This window comes from Engraulis encrasicolus, chromosome 1 (assembly GCF_034702125.1).
Source record: "Engraulis encrasicolus isolate BLACKSEA-1 chromosome 1, IST_EnEncr_1.0, whole genome shotgun sequence".
Taxonomy (NCBI): Eukaryota; Metazoa; Chordata; class Actinopteri; order Clupeiformes; family Engraulidae; genus Engraulis; species Engraulis encrasicolus.
The window spans coordinates 28,967,983-28,984,333 of record NC_085857.1 but is presented as its reverse complement, the minus strand read 5'-3'; the positions used below and the strand labels follow the sequence as shown (position 1 = coordinate 28,984,333).

The 16,351-nt window shown below is 40.7% G+C and overlaps 1 protein-coding gene and 1 long non-coding RNA gene across 2 annotated transcripts; both read left to right on the top strand.

The window, feature by feature from the left end:
- The first annotated feature begins 1,002 nt into the window (after nt 1–1,002).
- LOC134459430 (uncharacterized) lies at nt 1,003–5,238 on the top strand. The gene is made up of 6 exons (XR_010036853.1): nt 1,003–1,278; nt 1,929–2,010; nt 2,534–2,583; nt 3,320–3,374; nt 3,790–3,839; nt 5,094–5,238. It is a non-coding gene; the product is annotated as an uncharacterized LOC134459430 (long non-coding RNA).
- A 1,337-nt stretch (nt 5,239–6,575) lies between these two features.
- LOC134459351 (gastrula zinc finger protein XlCGF57.1-like) lies at nt 6,576–16,247 on the top strand. Its single transcript, XM_063211714.1, has 6 exons — nt 6,576–6,751; nt 6,964–7,122; nt 8,277–8,338; nt 10,779–10,854; nt 12,392–12,641; nt 13,989–16,247. Exons 1-6 carry the CDS (start codon nt 6,749–6,751, stop codon nt 15,128–15,130), a joined length of 1,692 nt encoding a protein of 563 aa, XP_063067784.1. The 5' UTR covers nt 6,576–6,748; the 3' UTR covers nt 15,131–16,247.
- Nucleotides 16,248–16,351: the final 104 nt, after the last annotated feature.

The following is a 16,351-nucleotide window of genomic DNA, read 5'->3' as shown; positions in this document are numbered from 1 at the left end:
ATGAGACAGGACTGCTGCTCAGACTAACTAAACGACATAGTCCATTGAGCATGGGTGACCAACAAAAACAAAAACAATACCTGTATATAAATGATACATACAGTATATGTCACTGCAAGCCCCAAACAATCAATCAAATGAGTAGGTTGATGTATGCCTGTTATGTAGTAAACTACAAGCAACTGGACAAGCTGATATCACAGAAGTATGATTCACCTGGAGGGGAATTGCTTTGGGTTTGGTGTTCACTTTATTTTTTGTGGTAGGGCAGTGTGTAAGAAGATGAAAATAGGCCTACACTGAATTGGCTATGTGTAGACCCATTGTTACACCAGCCATTTTATCCAAAAACAGATGCTGTTTTTTGAGTAAATCATAATGCTTGAACATGAATGATTGTATGTAGCATACTTGTTTGTCATTTGCTACAAAAGACTGATGGATGCGGAAGCCCTAGCCGAGTAGTGATCCCCATAGGCCCCTATGTTGAACCCAGAAATGTTGATGAGTACCCTAGTTTTAGTGCAGAAATGTTATCCGTTGGCAAAATTAATGGGATTTAGCTTGGTTGCCAGTTTGTATAATTAGTAAATGTGTTGTTAAGGAAACACTACTACTAGAAAAATTAAATCATAGATATCAACATGAAACTTTCTCAGTTGATTACTGATGTTGACAGAAGAAAAATAAAATATTGCATAAAATGTTTTTTGTTTGTTTGTTTGTTTTTTTAAGATTCAAGTTTCTTTGCCTATTCACTAACTTGTAGTATTACCATAACAATATATTTGCCAACTATGCAAATTGCCTGAAGTGCAACCAAAAATAGTCCATCGAGTAGGCCAATGTCCCCAAACCGCACGAGGGCAGCAGTTGTTAATGCATTCGCCGTTAGCTAGCAACTATTTATTTACATTGGCTTCTTCGCCATTCCAGCTCTCTGCATGAGAGTAGGGTCTCGCTGCGGACTGCAGCGGGATATCTCTCTCCCCCCTCCTCCCTCTCCCCCGCGGCCCGCGCTCATATCCCTGTCGGCCATAGTCACATTACCACGGCCGCCGGTGCATTAGTACATTTTTACAGAAAAAAGACATAGGGACTAGGGGGTTGTAAAATGTATACATAAATAACTTGTTTTGGCTGTTAAACGTATCTTTAGGCACGTAAAAAGTAAGTAAATCACTCTAGAAATCTGAAGAATGCTTACTCAGCAAAACCATCAGTTTGAGTTTGGAGAAGAAATTTCAAAGAAGGCGTCTTGTGAGAACGTGAAGACATGTAAGTTGACAAACTTTATGATATTTATTGGTACGTGGTGCACAACAACCTGCTGGGGACTGATAAACTTGTTAAGGGCAGATTATAGTTTAATCGTCGGTAACTGTCGTTCTCAATTGCACTTGAATTAGAACTAGTGAAAGTCGGCCTTGAAAGCTAAATAATCTAGCTAGCTCATGGGTGAACGACAAATCATAGCCATTCAACGGTGCTTTAAATGTCACATATCAACACTAATGGCTGTTTTTCGATCATTTTTAGTATATGGGCACTAATAATGCGGACACGTTAATACAACAGAACCGTCATGCATATTTGTACAGAGTGCTAAAGAGGTAGCTAAGCTGATTAGCAACTTGTGGCTCCGTTTTTTGTTGACTGTTGTTGGAGTATGTCCAAGCGTTTCCTTGGATCATTGCTTTTTCAGGAGTAGACGAGAGTGCATGAAATGAAAAATACACCATCTGATAAACACGCTGGGAGGGAGAAGGGCTAGCTTCACTCTTTCGTGATGTGAGACACTCGTTTAAACGTGATGAGAGAACCTTGCTTATGCTGCCTAACCTGGTCTTAGGTTGTCATGTCAAACCTATCATTCCTAGTATTTTCTTGTCATCACAGTATAAATCTATTAACACATTTATTTACAGAAACCACTGCAGTGAGGCTTGACATGATTATTCCTCATTCATTGCCTGGTAATACAGTGGAGGAACTTTGTAAGACTGTCTGGTAATTATTTTATTTTATATTCTGCATGTATTTATTTATGTATGAAGTGAAATGACTACCATGCTAAAGATGCCACCCAACTGCACAACATGTATATTCCCATAACATATCCAGTCCACACTTCTGGTGTGAGACTAACACCTGAATAAGATGGGCTTACCCATAAAATAAAATATATGTCATTCTTTCTTAACCCCATGCACATCCTAACCACAAATAAGATTATTTAATTCTTAATTACTTAGACTAAAGGATAAACAGTCATGGGTAAGTTAGAGTCAGATTTGTACCCTGAGTGTTGTCAGTTCGATTAACAGCTAAATTGGAGAGGGTGATTATTAACAAGTGCTCTCCCCATTCCCCACCATGCGCATGGTACCATTCTGCTGCAATGCTCCCCTTGGGCACCAACTGGGCTGCAGCATTAATGTCATTTCAATGTGTGCGGTGTCATAATGACGATTGGACTTTTCCATCGTGTCTTTACATTTTTTTCTCTCTTTTTCTAATCCTCTCTCCGCAGCCAGCCTGCCACCCTTCCCAGCCCTCACCCAAATACATCACAAGATCAAGGTGATCAGTTGCAGCATTTGCATAGTATGAGGGAGTAATGCAACCAAGTGATCAATGTATTGAAAAAGTATGCATACCAAACTCCATTTGGCCCTTATACTTATTAATAGTAATTCAGTGTGACGTGTTATACAGTATCGCTGTGTCTCAGATGGCGCACCTATGCACCTTGAGCACAATGTTTCAGTGCATAACCAATATGGGGTGCCAGGGGTGTCAAAGTCATTGCCTGAGGGCCAAATTCGGTGTGTATGCACTTCGATTTCATACATCTTCTTTACCCATATATGACATTACAAATGTGCCTGCACATTAGTGATGTCAACAATAATCGATTGGGAAAATGCCCAAATTGATGCAGCATATTTTGTAATGTTTCAATTACTTCCGTGGGCATTTCCGGAGTAAATTAACTTTACATTAATTTAAAGCACTTCAAAGCATTGCAAACTGGAGGATTGCAGGACACACAGCAGCCAATAAAATGTTGTTCAGTGTCTGACTGCTTGTACTGCCTCATGACGGATAAAAATGTGCGTTGCTTTCAGTAGAAATGTAATGCATTGTAATGCATCGTACAATCGGACTGAATCGATTTGAAATGAAATGTTACCTCCTGAATCGTAATCGAATTGTAAGGGTAGTGCCAATGCATTCCACTACTGCACATATACTGTTGTTGGAGTATGTCTTAAGCATTTTCTTGTATACTTTTCTTGTATCATTGCCTTTTCAGGACTAGACGAGAGTGCCTTGCGAATCCCACTGATGTGCTTTTTGCGCCTGACCAGGTGTGTAGTGTTTCTTATTTGACGTTTCAATGAAGAAGAAAAAAAACCTCAGGTACTGACAAGTCCTCCAGGGTAGTGTGGGCATTACAACTGCATGTTGAAATTGACTAAACTGGTCCTTTAATTACTTGGACTAAAGGATAAATAGTCATGGGTAAGTTAGAGTCAGATTTGTACCCTGAATGTTGTCAGTTCTATTCCCAACCTGCCAAATTGGAGAGGATGATTATTAACAATTATTATTCTCCCCATTTCCCACCCTGTTCATGGTACCATTCTGCTGCAATGCTCCCCTGAGGCACCAACTGGGCTGCAGCATTAATGCCATTTCAATGTGTGCTGTGTCACAATGATGATTGGACATTTCCATCGCGTCTTTAACTTTTTCTCTCTTTTTTTAATCCTCTCTCCACAGCCAGCCTGCCACTCTGCCCAGCCCTCACACAAAACAATCACAAGATCAAGGTGATCAGTTGCAGCATTTGCATAGTATGAAGGAGTAATGCAACCAAGTGATCAATGTATTGAAAAAGTATGCATACCAGTCATGTAAGATTTAAGCAGTAACACCTGAAAAATGTTACCTAATTATATTCAGAAGAAAGAGGTTAAAGGTAAACATTACATATCTAACTCAATGGCAGAATATATCCATTAGCATAAACAGAGATGAGTTGATATTTCATGAGTGCAACCCACAATCATTCAAGTGATTTTAAAGAAAATATAATGGTTTTTGGGTAATTTCACGTGAAATGGGACACTTTGGGGCCCAACCAACACATTTTAATACAACTTGGTGTGCTTGTTTAGCGGCCAGGTGGTGTGTGTGTTGAGTGTGACGTGTTATACAGTATCGCTGTGTCTCAGATGGCGCACTTATACACTTCGAGAACAATGTTTCAATGCATAACCAATATGCCAGGGGTGTCAAACTCAAATTGCCTGAGGGCCAAATTCGGTGTGTATGCACTTAAATTTCACACACACTCTTTACCCATATATGACATTTCAAATGTGCCTGCACATTAGTAATGTCAACAATAATCGATTAGGCAAAGCGGGGCAGGCCAATTCAATAATCTATTCAGCAAATGCTCAAATTGATGCAGCATATTTTTTAATGTTTCAATTACTTCCGTGGGCATTTCTGGAGTAAATGAACTTTACATTAAATTAAAGCACTTCAAAGCATTGAAAACTGGAGAATTACAGGACACAGAGCAGCCAATAAAATGTTGTTCAGTGCTTGTACTGCCTCATAACCGATAAAAATGTGCGTTGCTTTCAGTAGAAATGTAATGCATTACAATGCATCATAGAATCAGACTGAATCGATTTGAAACGAAACTTTACCCTCCTGAATCGTAATCGAATTGTAAGGGCAGTGGCAATGCATTCCACTACTGCACATATTGTGCTGCATATTAGTGTGAACTGTTCCATTGGCCTGTACCCACTTATATTCCTGTGACACCAAATTTCATGTTCATACTATACATTAATGGTGTTTGGGCCAACTGTAATGCACATTTGAAATGACCTTGTGGGCCGAATAAAAGGACTGAGCGGGCCAGATTTGCCCCCCGGGCCTGAGTTTGAGGTCCCTGCAATCTGCCATACACACTGAAACCTAGTGCCTGAGGTCCACAAGTGTGCCCTCTGAGACACAGTATGTTTTTACAATTCACACATGATTCCTGAATTGTTTTGTTTTAGAATGAGCTCCTGCTGTTGACGGACCTCCACCAGGCTGTGCAGTGACTGCTGACCAATAAGGGTTAAAAGGACGGGTAGAGAAGTGGAGGTGGACATGGAGCCCTTTGTGTTCGACTTCGAAATACAAGAGGACATGGAGGACTTCTCGAAGGAGTGCAAGGACACACCTAGCCGTACTGGCAACGTGTGCCCACCCTAACAGTCACACATTCCCTAAAGTTTTGGTATCAAGGTCTGTGTCTGGCAGTGCAATGAACTTGCGTACACGTAGTGGTGTTGCGGTAAGCAACCACTTGGCCAACTGAAACAAAGATGGGAGGCGAATTAATTGTTATTATCAAAATATTGTCAGCATTTCAGTGCAACAGTGTTTAGATAAGTACCTAATAAGCTAGTTGAGCCTGTGGATTTGTATTCAATTTATAATGGCTAACACTCATACACAAACAAACACACACACGCACACACACACTCCCAACATTTCCTTTGACTCTCCCACACACTCCAACACAACTCCAGTTGAGAAAATGTTATTTTATAATCTCACCATTACGGTCTTCCTGGATGATATCAGAATAGCAGCCACTCCTGGAAATGTGTAGTAAATGTTTTATTTATGTACACGTTTATACTTCAATTATTTTCATTTAGTATTGTGTTTGGGTGGCATTTTTATCTTAACAAATAAGATGCTTCAGAGGCTGAGAGTGCACATAGTTAAATGTCTGCACATATGTAATTATTCATATTTTAATTAAAAGTTTATTTTTGTGTTGATTTTGTTTGATTGTCCTGGTCCGTCTTCGGTGGATTTGAAGCTGTGTTTGTCTAATAAACAAATTTGATTAAATTGAACCAATTGAAAACATAGGCTACTTTGGCCTTCCCTTGTCTTTTCCATTTGGCTAAGTCTTTAAACAGTAATATCTGCTAGAAGTAGGCCTATCGGGAGTTGTGGATGTTTGGGCGGCCTTTTTATCATGACAAGTTTAAATCAAAGAAAGATGCATTTTATGTTTATATTTGGGTTATCTTTGTTTAACATACAGCCTATGTGATTAATCAAAGGTAAGTGCAACAATAATACTCATTAATTAAGGTTCTTTGCCGTGAATTTTAATGACTGTACATTGTAGGACTTGTGTACACTAAACTTGTCATGATTTAAACAAAAAAAGTAAAATATTAATGTTTAAGTAGGCCTATTTTGCTGATTAGTGGATTTTAACAGACTCTTAAAATTCTGCAATACAATACCCGTCAGTTAAAAGCATCAATAAATGTCCCATGGTAGTTTTAACGATTCTTAGTCGAGATGGCCGACAGGGGTATGTTTTTTTGAACCGTACAACATGATTGCATTGACTGCCTGGGCCAAGATGGCCGACAGGGACATGGATGGGATGCCTGGGCCAAGATGGCCGACAGGGATATAGAGAGGGATATGGCGCTTCAGTCCGCAGCCAGACATACTTGCTGCATGATAATTTATGTGTTGAAATGTTGCATTCGTGTGGGAAAACAGAAATCGGCCTGTCTCTCAGATTAACAAGACTGACAAACGTTGGCTTTAATAGAAGAAGAATCTCAAAAGGAAGGGGTTTGACACACTCCCGAAAACAGCTTTGATATCGGGATAGGTTGTGACAGCGAGCATGGTAAGTTTGTGTTTTTTTTCACTGTAGCTTACATTATCTGCCATAACTTTGGAAATATCTATGTCGTCACGTCACCGTATGCTTCATGGCTAATCTGTCATAGCCTACTTTCGGACATGTAGCATACACAGCTCGTACACTCTATAGGCCTACAGCAGCTTTCTCAGAAAACTGTGATCTCTTTCGAGACTGACGGCATAATTTTCTTTCAGGATCCGGAATGTAACGCCTTACAAATAAAGTTACAGCAAGAAGATTTGCAGCTGTCACGGGATTATGAAACAGAGATGTGCCAGACTCTGAGATTACAGGTATCAGATCTCCAGAAGAGACTTGAGGAGAAGGACAACAAACTCACTGAGGCGAACAAGGTGTGAGGCTTTGCTTTGTTGAGCGTGATACATTTGCTTTTTTGATACACTGTTCATATTTTGAAATGGGAGTAGCCGGTGCCGTTCTAATTTGAAATTGGGTATGTGACAGCAAATAATACAATTAAATCTACACTATCTGCGGTGTGCTCTGTTTATACTCTGCATAAAACAACAAGCCTGCAGTTTTTGGCAGTGCAAGCAGCAGGGTGTATGAAACTGCAAAAATATTGCATTGTAATTTGACCACGAAATTCCTGCTTAAGCATTAAATTACTGCAATCAGTAGTCGATGGTAGTCACAAGTGATGAGCAGTAGAAATGCAAAGGAAGTTGGGATAGCTGGCTATCAGATACGAATTTTGATAATGCATGAATGTAATTAATTGTGTGTAGTGGAATTCTGTCAGGTTTGTTTCTTTATTTATTTATCTATTTCTGTTGCAATCAGGGTTTTTTCTGACACATCAGAGTGTAAGTATTTTATATACACGAGACTACAGCATTCATAGACCATCATTCGGGTATAGGCCTTACCAAGAACTCGATATATAAACCAGGTTTAGTTAATCTACAGGACGTGGTAAAACTGACAACAGATGGACCTGTAGGCATCATTTAGTTAAAAAAATGAAGCCTCCCTGCTCCTCCATGAGATGGTTTAAGCTTACCTCTACATCAAACCATGGTTTACTGGTGAACCCGCTTCTCGGTATAGCCCTCTGGATTTAGATCCTCTTTACACGCATATGGATATTTTTGTAAGCGCATCCTTTTGGCCCTTCTGTTTACGCATGTAAACAGAGTTCTAGCTCCCTAAAACTGGTCATTTTTAAACCCTGAAAACACCTGTCACACATGCTGATCCACATGCCCTGTGAACGGGATTAAAATATGTAAATTGATTTTATAAATCAAGCAGATTATATAAATCAAACAAATCATTATTATTATTATTATTTTTACAAATATCTGCATGTGCAACCTAAGCCTCAATCACCCATTTAAATGGCTAATTTGTAGCCAGGATACTTATTTCATAGAATGAATGATGGGAAATTGCCTTGGCCAGAATTGAACAGCCAGCGTTCACATACTTTAGTTATTCTGAGCGGCAGTCCTGAATTCCGGTCCTTCTCATCTTCCCCCAACAGGTGATCAGAGCACTGAGGGATGAAGTGCAGACACTGCAGCAACAGCTGGAGCAGCACAGACGGTCAGTACAGACCCACAATCCTCTCTACATCCACCATCTACCATCAAATCTATTAAGGTCCTTCCTCCACCATTCACAGTGAGACCATGTTTGTTCAGTGTGCCGTTGTAATTGGTCTTGCTGTCCTTTTGTGGGTGATCTTGTATGAAGCAGCTAGACTAGTTCAGTGGTTTTCAAAATGGGTGCCAGGAACCCCTTTAGGGCAGCGAGGGGGTACTGTAGGGTCTGCAGTAAATTGGAAGTAGCCTGTAGTAAAACAAAATAAATAGTTACCTCCGCCAAGGAGGCAATGTTTTCGGTCGCGTTGGTTTGTCCGTCTGTCTGTTTGTTTGTCTGTCTGTCAGCAGCATAACTCAAAAACCAATCAACAGATTTGGACGAAACTTTGTGGGGTTTGCTGATGATGACCCAAGGAACAAGTGATTTAAATTCTGGTGGTGATCCGGATCACGAACCGGAAACCAGGACTTTTTAAAGATTCTGTCTGCAGGATAACTAAAAAAAACCGAATAAACTGATTTGGACGAAACTTTGTGGAATTGTTAGTAATGACCTAAGGAACAAGGGATTAAATTCTGGTGGTGATCTGGATCATGAACCGGAACCTGGACTTTTCAAAAGATTTTTCACCATCTAGACGGCCCCTAGCGATCAGAAATTGAATTGCGAGAACTCCACAAAAACAAGGCAGAAAGACTTAGGGTGTAACATAGTGAAATGTATCAAGCAGTTTCCTTGGCGGAGGTCTGTGCTCTCTGAGTGCTTCTAGTTTTATACTTCATTTATACCGACATAAACAACTGCATTACAATATAATCTCTGCATCTCTAATCTCATCTCAGTGGGATACTGACACACAGACAGAAGCCCCTTTTCGACTAGCCCTGTTAGAACGGGGCTGCGCACTGCTGGGGCGTGGTTTCGTTTTCTTTTTGCATTTACTCCACCCATACACACCCATCATCAGCTCAAACAGGGCTCAAACAGGGGCGATTATAGAATCGCGAAAGACGTGGTTCGAGGCGTGCGGAGCTGAGTTCCACTAGGCTACATGTTGCCTGTGTTAGGATTTACCGGCATGTGCAAACACCTATCCCCACCCACGCACTTTAAAAATCAACATCGCTTTTCTGTCGGCAGTTTTTCAGTAGACTAGGAAATTGGTCAAGCAATTATCATGTTTTCTAAAGGAACTCCAGTCTGGCCAAGGAGTTGTCAAGGAATTATTTTTGTGCTGCTGGCATTCATCGACCGATTGAAAAACAAACAAACAAAAAATGTTGCTTTTTTCATGAAGCTCCATGCCTCCTCGCGCTTTCACGGGAGAAATACAGTAGGCTATGAACACGCACCATGCAAAAAAGTATTCACAATGCACACTAATCTGTTGGCTAGCATTAAATTCATTCCTTTTCATTGCACATCTTTTCATACGCGAGGTCTCCGTAGGATAGGTTGCTTTTGTTCTGTGTTAATAAACTTTAGGTATTTTTTTCCGGCCGTGTGGTTTACGGATTGCTTCCTCATTCGCGAGCCTCTACAAATCACGACTGTCTTTATGCTTTTAATAAGTATGGCAAAAGAGCATGAAAACTGCAATGGATTGGAAGTAGTTTGATAACTCAATTGGATGCGCTGCAACAGAAGGGAAACGGGGCGACCAAAACTGAATATGCCGACAAGAGGACAGAGCGCATTACATTATAAGTGTGCACGCTGTGAAAGTATGGTAAACATCAACAAGAGGACAGAGCCCATTAGAAGTGTTCACGCTGTGGAAGTAGGCTATGGTAAACATCTCACTGAAAGTCGTTTTGGATGACGGAATGTCTGCTATCCAAGTAGCCTATTTGCTTCCGAATTGCAAAAGCACTTTGGCAATATGCAACGGAGGGAATTATAGTAGGCTATACAGTTACCACGGCTAAAATACAGTCCAACCTCAATATCCAATTACCTGCAATCACAAGACTAATGGGTAATGAGTAACTGGTATCGTTTGGAGGAGGACTCATTTTCCTGTGTTATTTACCATGGCGTGAAAGCCTGGTCATTACTCACGTGCCCACTCAGGGCGACTGCGACTGCTCAACTGTACCTAGGCTACTGTACCGAACTCTGCTAGATGGAAACGCGGGCCAAACCAGTACCGTTAGCCCCCCGCCGACTCTCATGAATATTTGTAAAGCCCGCACCAGAACGCAGAACCCTATGGAAAGGAGACTATAGACTGGTTTTGAAAGAGGGTGCACAGAAATAAATAGTGCGGCATGGCCCATGTAGTGCTGGTACATAAGGTGGGCCTTGGCTGGTATCTACTGGCACATGGGGGGCCTTGTCATTGTGAAATTGGCCAAGTACACATTTTAGTCGATTAATAGGCTGTTGTCAGTGTGTCCCAACATTCCACCTGCTGCTGTTTTTGTGACTCCCTCTACAGGAAGTATCGTGACTATGTAATTGGACAGAAAGACCAGCAATGTCAATCTGGAAGAGCAAATGACATCACTAGACCGGTAGGCTACCTACTATGAGTAATATCAACAATGACAGCAACAACAACTACCTGTTTCTTACTCACATTCAGAAGACAAGAAGTCTCCTACATGATTAAAACCCAGCATGCAACCAGAGCACAGGTGTCCATTCTGCTTGAGTAGCTCATAGTGGAACTTACAGTGTAAAGTCTTTGTAGTGTTTTTATAGCTGTAGTTTGGGAGGAAGCCAGCTGTCATTTCCTGCTCCCACTTTCAGAGATTTAGTCCCTCCTACCCATCCACGTGTCTGGCACGGAAGCTCTGGAATTTCTCCACCTCCTACCCAAACTGCCCAGGCTAGCCACTATATGACAAACATGCTCACTGTACACCAAGCACTCAAGGGCGAACTGGTGAAATAAGCAATAATTACTAGTAACTCCTAGTGGTGTCAACAATAATCGATCTGGTGATGCCATCCAATGCGGCGCAATACATTTCCTACTTATATACAGAAATTAAAATCTCTACAAAAGAAGGTCATCCGCATCATTTTCTGGACACACTACAGACACCCATCAGGTCCTCTATTCCAGTCTGCAAATGTCCTAAAGCTTGAGGACCTTAATATATTTCTCAATGCCTGCACCATTTTTCAAGTCGTCAAACCATCAAATGCCTGCTTACAAAAACTGATACCTATCTGCAATCCCCTCCACAGACATAACACAAGAGACAGAAATCTTTTCTGTTGAAAAAAAAGAAAACTAAAAAGTACCAGCCATAGCATATCATGTAGAGGCTTCCAAATATGGAACCAGCTTGATCAAGAGCTTAAAAAAATGCAGCTCCTTGAAAGTTTAAAAAAAAAACACTCAAACGAAAATTATTACTCACATATACCCACTAGATTCACTATAGATATTTAGTAAGCCACAATGATTTCACAAAAACACCATGTACATGATTTCTCCTGTGGTCTCATGGGTTGGGGTTGGGTGGGGTTTGGAAGGGACTTTTTGTTTTGTGTGTATTGTTTTGTTTTATTTTGTGGTTATTCCTGTGTTTTCCTTTTCCTTGGGTTTCCCTACTGTTAAGCAGCTTCGTGCAGCTTTTAAGGGCTTTCTCCTTTTCAATATCAATATAAATCAAACATTCGCTGTATGTCTCCTTCACCTGCTATGATATTGAATAAAAACATATCATCTCATCTCATCTCGCATGGACGATCCAGAATCGATCCGGCAAGTTCCAGAATCGATCCGGCAAAATTCTTAATTACTTACAGTAAATTACTTCCATGGATATTTTTCGGGAGCAAATGAATGTTAAATTAAACAGCCAATAAATTGTTGCTCAGAATCTGACTACTTGTATTGCCTCATCATGATTGATTAAACATTTGCTTTGCTTTCAGTAGAAATGTAATGCATTGCAATGCATAGTAGAATTGAATCGGATCGCATAGAATCGAATCGAATCGAATCGCTACCTCCCGAATCGTGATCGAATCGGATCGTGAGGGCAGTGCCAATCCACACCACTAGTAACTCCTAACCTTTCTGTTTGGTAAAAGGTACATGCAGAACCATGTGAAGCCACGGGAACTGTTCCATCAGACTGTCGTCCCAGTGAGTCTGGTTCCTCAGATGCAGGAATGTCACATAAGCACCAGGATTTTGCCTCACAGGACCCTGTGCCGGTGATCATCAGTGATGAGGGTGATGTCGATGATGATGATGATGATGATGACTCCCTACGTTATGATGAGGATGAGAGTGATGATGATAATGATGACGACGTTGATTATGACCCAGAAAGTGCAAGTAAGTGCACATGCAGGGGAAATGAAATCATACAAATTCTAGTTGTGATATTGCTGTGAGCAGTAATAGTACGTAATTCACTAGTTGCCATTACCGTTTTCACTCACTGACAACTGTGGCTTGTGGTTTTCCCAGAGTGACTGGCCATTCTGACTTTATACTAGGGTCAATGGCATTTTACTAGTAGCACACATCAGTTAGTGAAACTACAGCGAATGCCACTATTGTATGGATTTTTTAAATTGTTTTTAGTGGATTATCAAATAAGTATATTTATTGCTGTACATTAATTACTAATTTATGTATTGGCAATAGCTGTGGTTGAACCAAAAATATTTCATTGACCCACTATCCAAACTTGTGATTGTGGTTATCTCGCTTTTTTACCATGACAGTCTATGCCTAAATGTGCACACTGTGTAGCATGGTGGCCAGAGTGGGTATTGCAACTAGGTTGTTCATTGAAACTGTGCTGCCTATTACTAAATTTGATCTTTTAATGAATATTTACTTAATAATAAACCAATATTTGCTAGCTTTAACCCCGTAAGACACTATCCCTGTTACAAATCAGCTTGTACCAGAATGACAATGACCAAGACGTAATGTATTACTAAAGGCCCTGTGCACTGCCATAGTGGTGTGTAGTACTATGGTAGTTATGTCTTTCAGTGACCATAACAATTTCCCTGTGGCTGGATGGTGCCTGGTAAGGGGCCACGATGACTCACTCCCAGGCACAGCCAAATCTGTCATCAGCCCTGCTTCCCACATGAAAAAATTAAATCAGACAATTAAACAATGAGTATGCTATTTGAATCTATCTACTATCAATTGATGCACAACAGGGACAAACAACGAAATAAAATCTACTGAAATGCTGCATGTCATTGCCAAGAATAAACTGTATCTGCTAAAGTGGCTAGTGACACAAGCCATATTTACCAGCATTTGGCTTGTTCACAGATGCCAATGTAAAATCCTGGTAGTTACAGTAAAATGACTTCAATTTAAAAAAAAATAGAGCAGGGGTGGGGAACCTATGTCTAGAGGGCTGTTTATGGCCCTTCAGGCCGCTTTATCCGCCCCCGGGAATCTTAGATATTACATAGTACGGCCCTTGGAGGAATTTCAAGTGGCCCCTCAAATGAAAAAGGTTTCCCACCTCTGAATTAGAGGTTCAAAGACATTTCCTCTCTTCCACAAAGACACGTTCAAATCATAAGTTAAACTTCATCAGATTTTGAACCGCCCCGCTGCTTGTAAGAAAAAACTGTTGTTAAAAATGACCTGGATAAATGAAACACTAGTAGTTATTTTCTACCCTGTGTGTTTTTTTTCATTCAGGAGGATCCAGCTTCTCAGATGAAGAAGAAATGTCATCTGCTACTGAAGCTGAAACAAAACCCCCACGGACCAATTCGCTCAAGCGCAAAAGGCACAAAAAAGCATATATAAGGAAACCCTGCGAATGTGACGTGTGCGGGAAAATAATTTCTGGTCGGTCAAATCTCAAGTTTCACAAAATGCTACACACGGGAGAACGGCCGCATGCCTGTGCTGAGTGTGGAAAAACATTCAGCCATCCAAGTGGCTTACTACAGCATCAGAAAGTCCATACAAAGGAAAGACCGTACAAGTGCTCACTTTGCCCCAAAGCCTTCTCACAGCCATCCAAATTAAGGATACACCTCAGACGACATACGGGAGAAAAACCTCACTCTTGTACTCAGTGCACCAAGACCTTCTGCACTATCCAGGCACTGAAAGCGCATAAAATAAGCCACTCTGACGAGAAGCCTTTCTTGTGTCAGTTGTGTGGGTCGAGGTTCAAAACGAAATCTTGCCTTCAAGCTCATGAGTCGGTACACTCGGGAACGAAACCGTTTTCTTGTACGCACTGCCACAAAGCTTTCAGGACCAAAACGCTACTCACAAGTCATATCACGACTCACACCGGCGAAAAGCCCTATCTGTGTTCACTTTGTGGAAAAACTTTCAGGCTTCGGGATAGCCTCGACAGTCACAAGAAAACACACACGGACGAGAAACCTTTTCCATGCCTGCAGTGCCTCAAAACATTCAGGACTAAACAGCATCTGAAAACCCACACCTTGAGTCACACGGGAGAGAGACCCCACAAGTGCTCCTACTGCGAGATGCGTTTCGCTTGCTTGTCCACTCTCCAAAAACACCAAATTCGACACACAGGGGAACGGCCACATGTTTGCTCCCTCTGCGGAAAGACCTTTGCTCGGTCATCATCTCTAAGGAGACACCATATAGTTCACACTGGAGAGAAACCCTACAAGTGCACTGTCTGTGAGGCAAAGTTCTCCTACCCAGAGGGCCTGTGGACACACCAGAAAAAAGAGCACAACATGGAGCAGTCCCACACGTGTCAGCAGTGTGGGCAGAGTTTTAAATCAGCTCGGGCCTTGAAATCACACAACTGTTCACAAGGTGTAAATACAATTGAATCCCAGTAAATGGGTAGGTGGATGAAGCAGCAAGAGACACATGAAGTCTAGTAGTGGAGATGCAAGGTGAATTAATGACCTGAGACCTAAATATAAAATGTATTGCTTGATATTTGTTAATGCACAATATTGAATTTCACAAGTGTCAACTATGTGCATGTCGGCAGAGGTTAAAATCCACTCTGGCTTCACATGACAGTTCCTAAGGTGTAAATAGCATCAAGAGACAGTGGCCGCGTTCATGGCGGCGCATTTCTGCGCAGTGTGGAAGCTTTTTTCAACGGACTTGATGTTAACTGTTAATATGGATTCATATTCACACCACATCAACAATAAGTAACCATCAAAATGAGATCTTGGCATACCATTAGCCATTATTGATATGAACATGTTTAGTTTATTACACATTGATTACATTGATGTTCTTCACGCTACTTCATACTGAAGTCTGCTTCCACTGAATCATAACAACTTGCTGTCAAAATCTGTAAGTAGGCTAATGTTGGGTTTTTTTTGTTCTATTTATGTTTCATCAGTTGTGTTTATGCCAGTTAGTTAAAATATTACTTAAAGGAACACTGTGCAGGAAATGGTCAAAAAAGGTACTGCAACTATGCTGTTCATTGAAACTGGGCTGCCTATTGCCAAATTTGATCTTTTCATGAAAGTTTACTCAGTAATTAGCTAATATTTTCTAGTATGGCCCAAGTACAGTCTTTTTTGTAGCTAAAAATGGCTATTTCTGGAAATTCAAAATGGCGGACCATGGAGAAGATCCTCCTTTTCATGTATGAAAAGTGCAATTTTTCCAGTCATAATGAATACTTAGAACTTGATAGTGGTGGTAAGGATTCATGAAAAATGTAACATTAGTGACTGGGTCGCATGAATTCTGAAAATAAACAACTAAAAATCTTGCACAGTGTACCTTTAAATGTTTTGTTGATTCATGTTCACTCCATTCCAGGCCAAAATAGGGAAATATTGGGGGAATGAAAGGAATAAAATGCTGCAAAGAAACTCAGGAGGGTGTTGGTGTTTGTCATGCGCTATAGGCCTATGGCATAGTTTAAAATAATACTGACTGATAAACTAAATAAACACATTATCCTGGATAAGTCACTGATGTTATGTTTCATTGTGCGATGTTTGAGCGACTATGAATCATGCAATCTCATTACGAAAAATTGATCATTTGATTTTGAATTGGGAGATCTATGCACATCACTT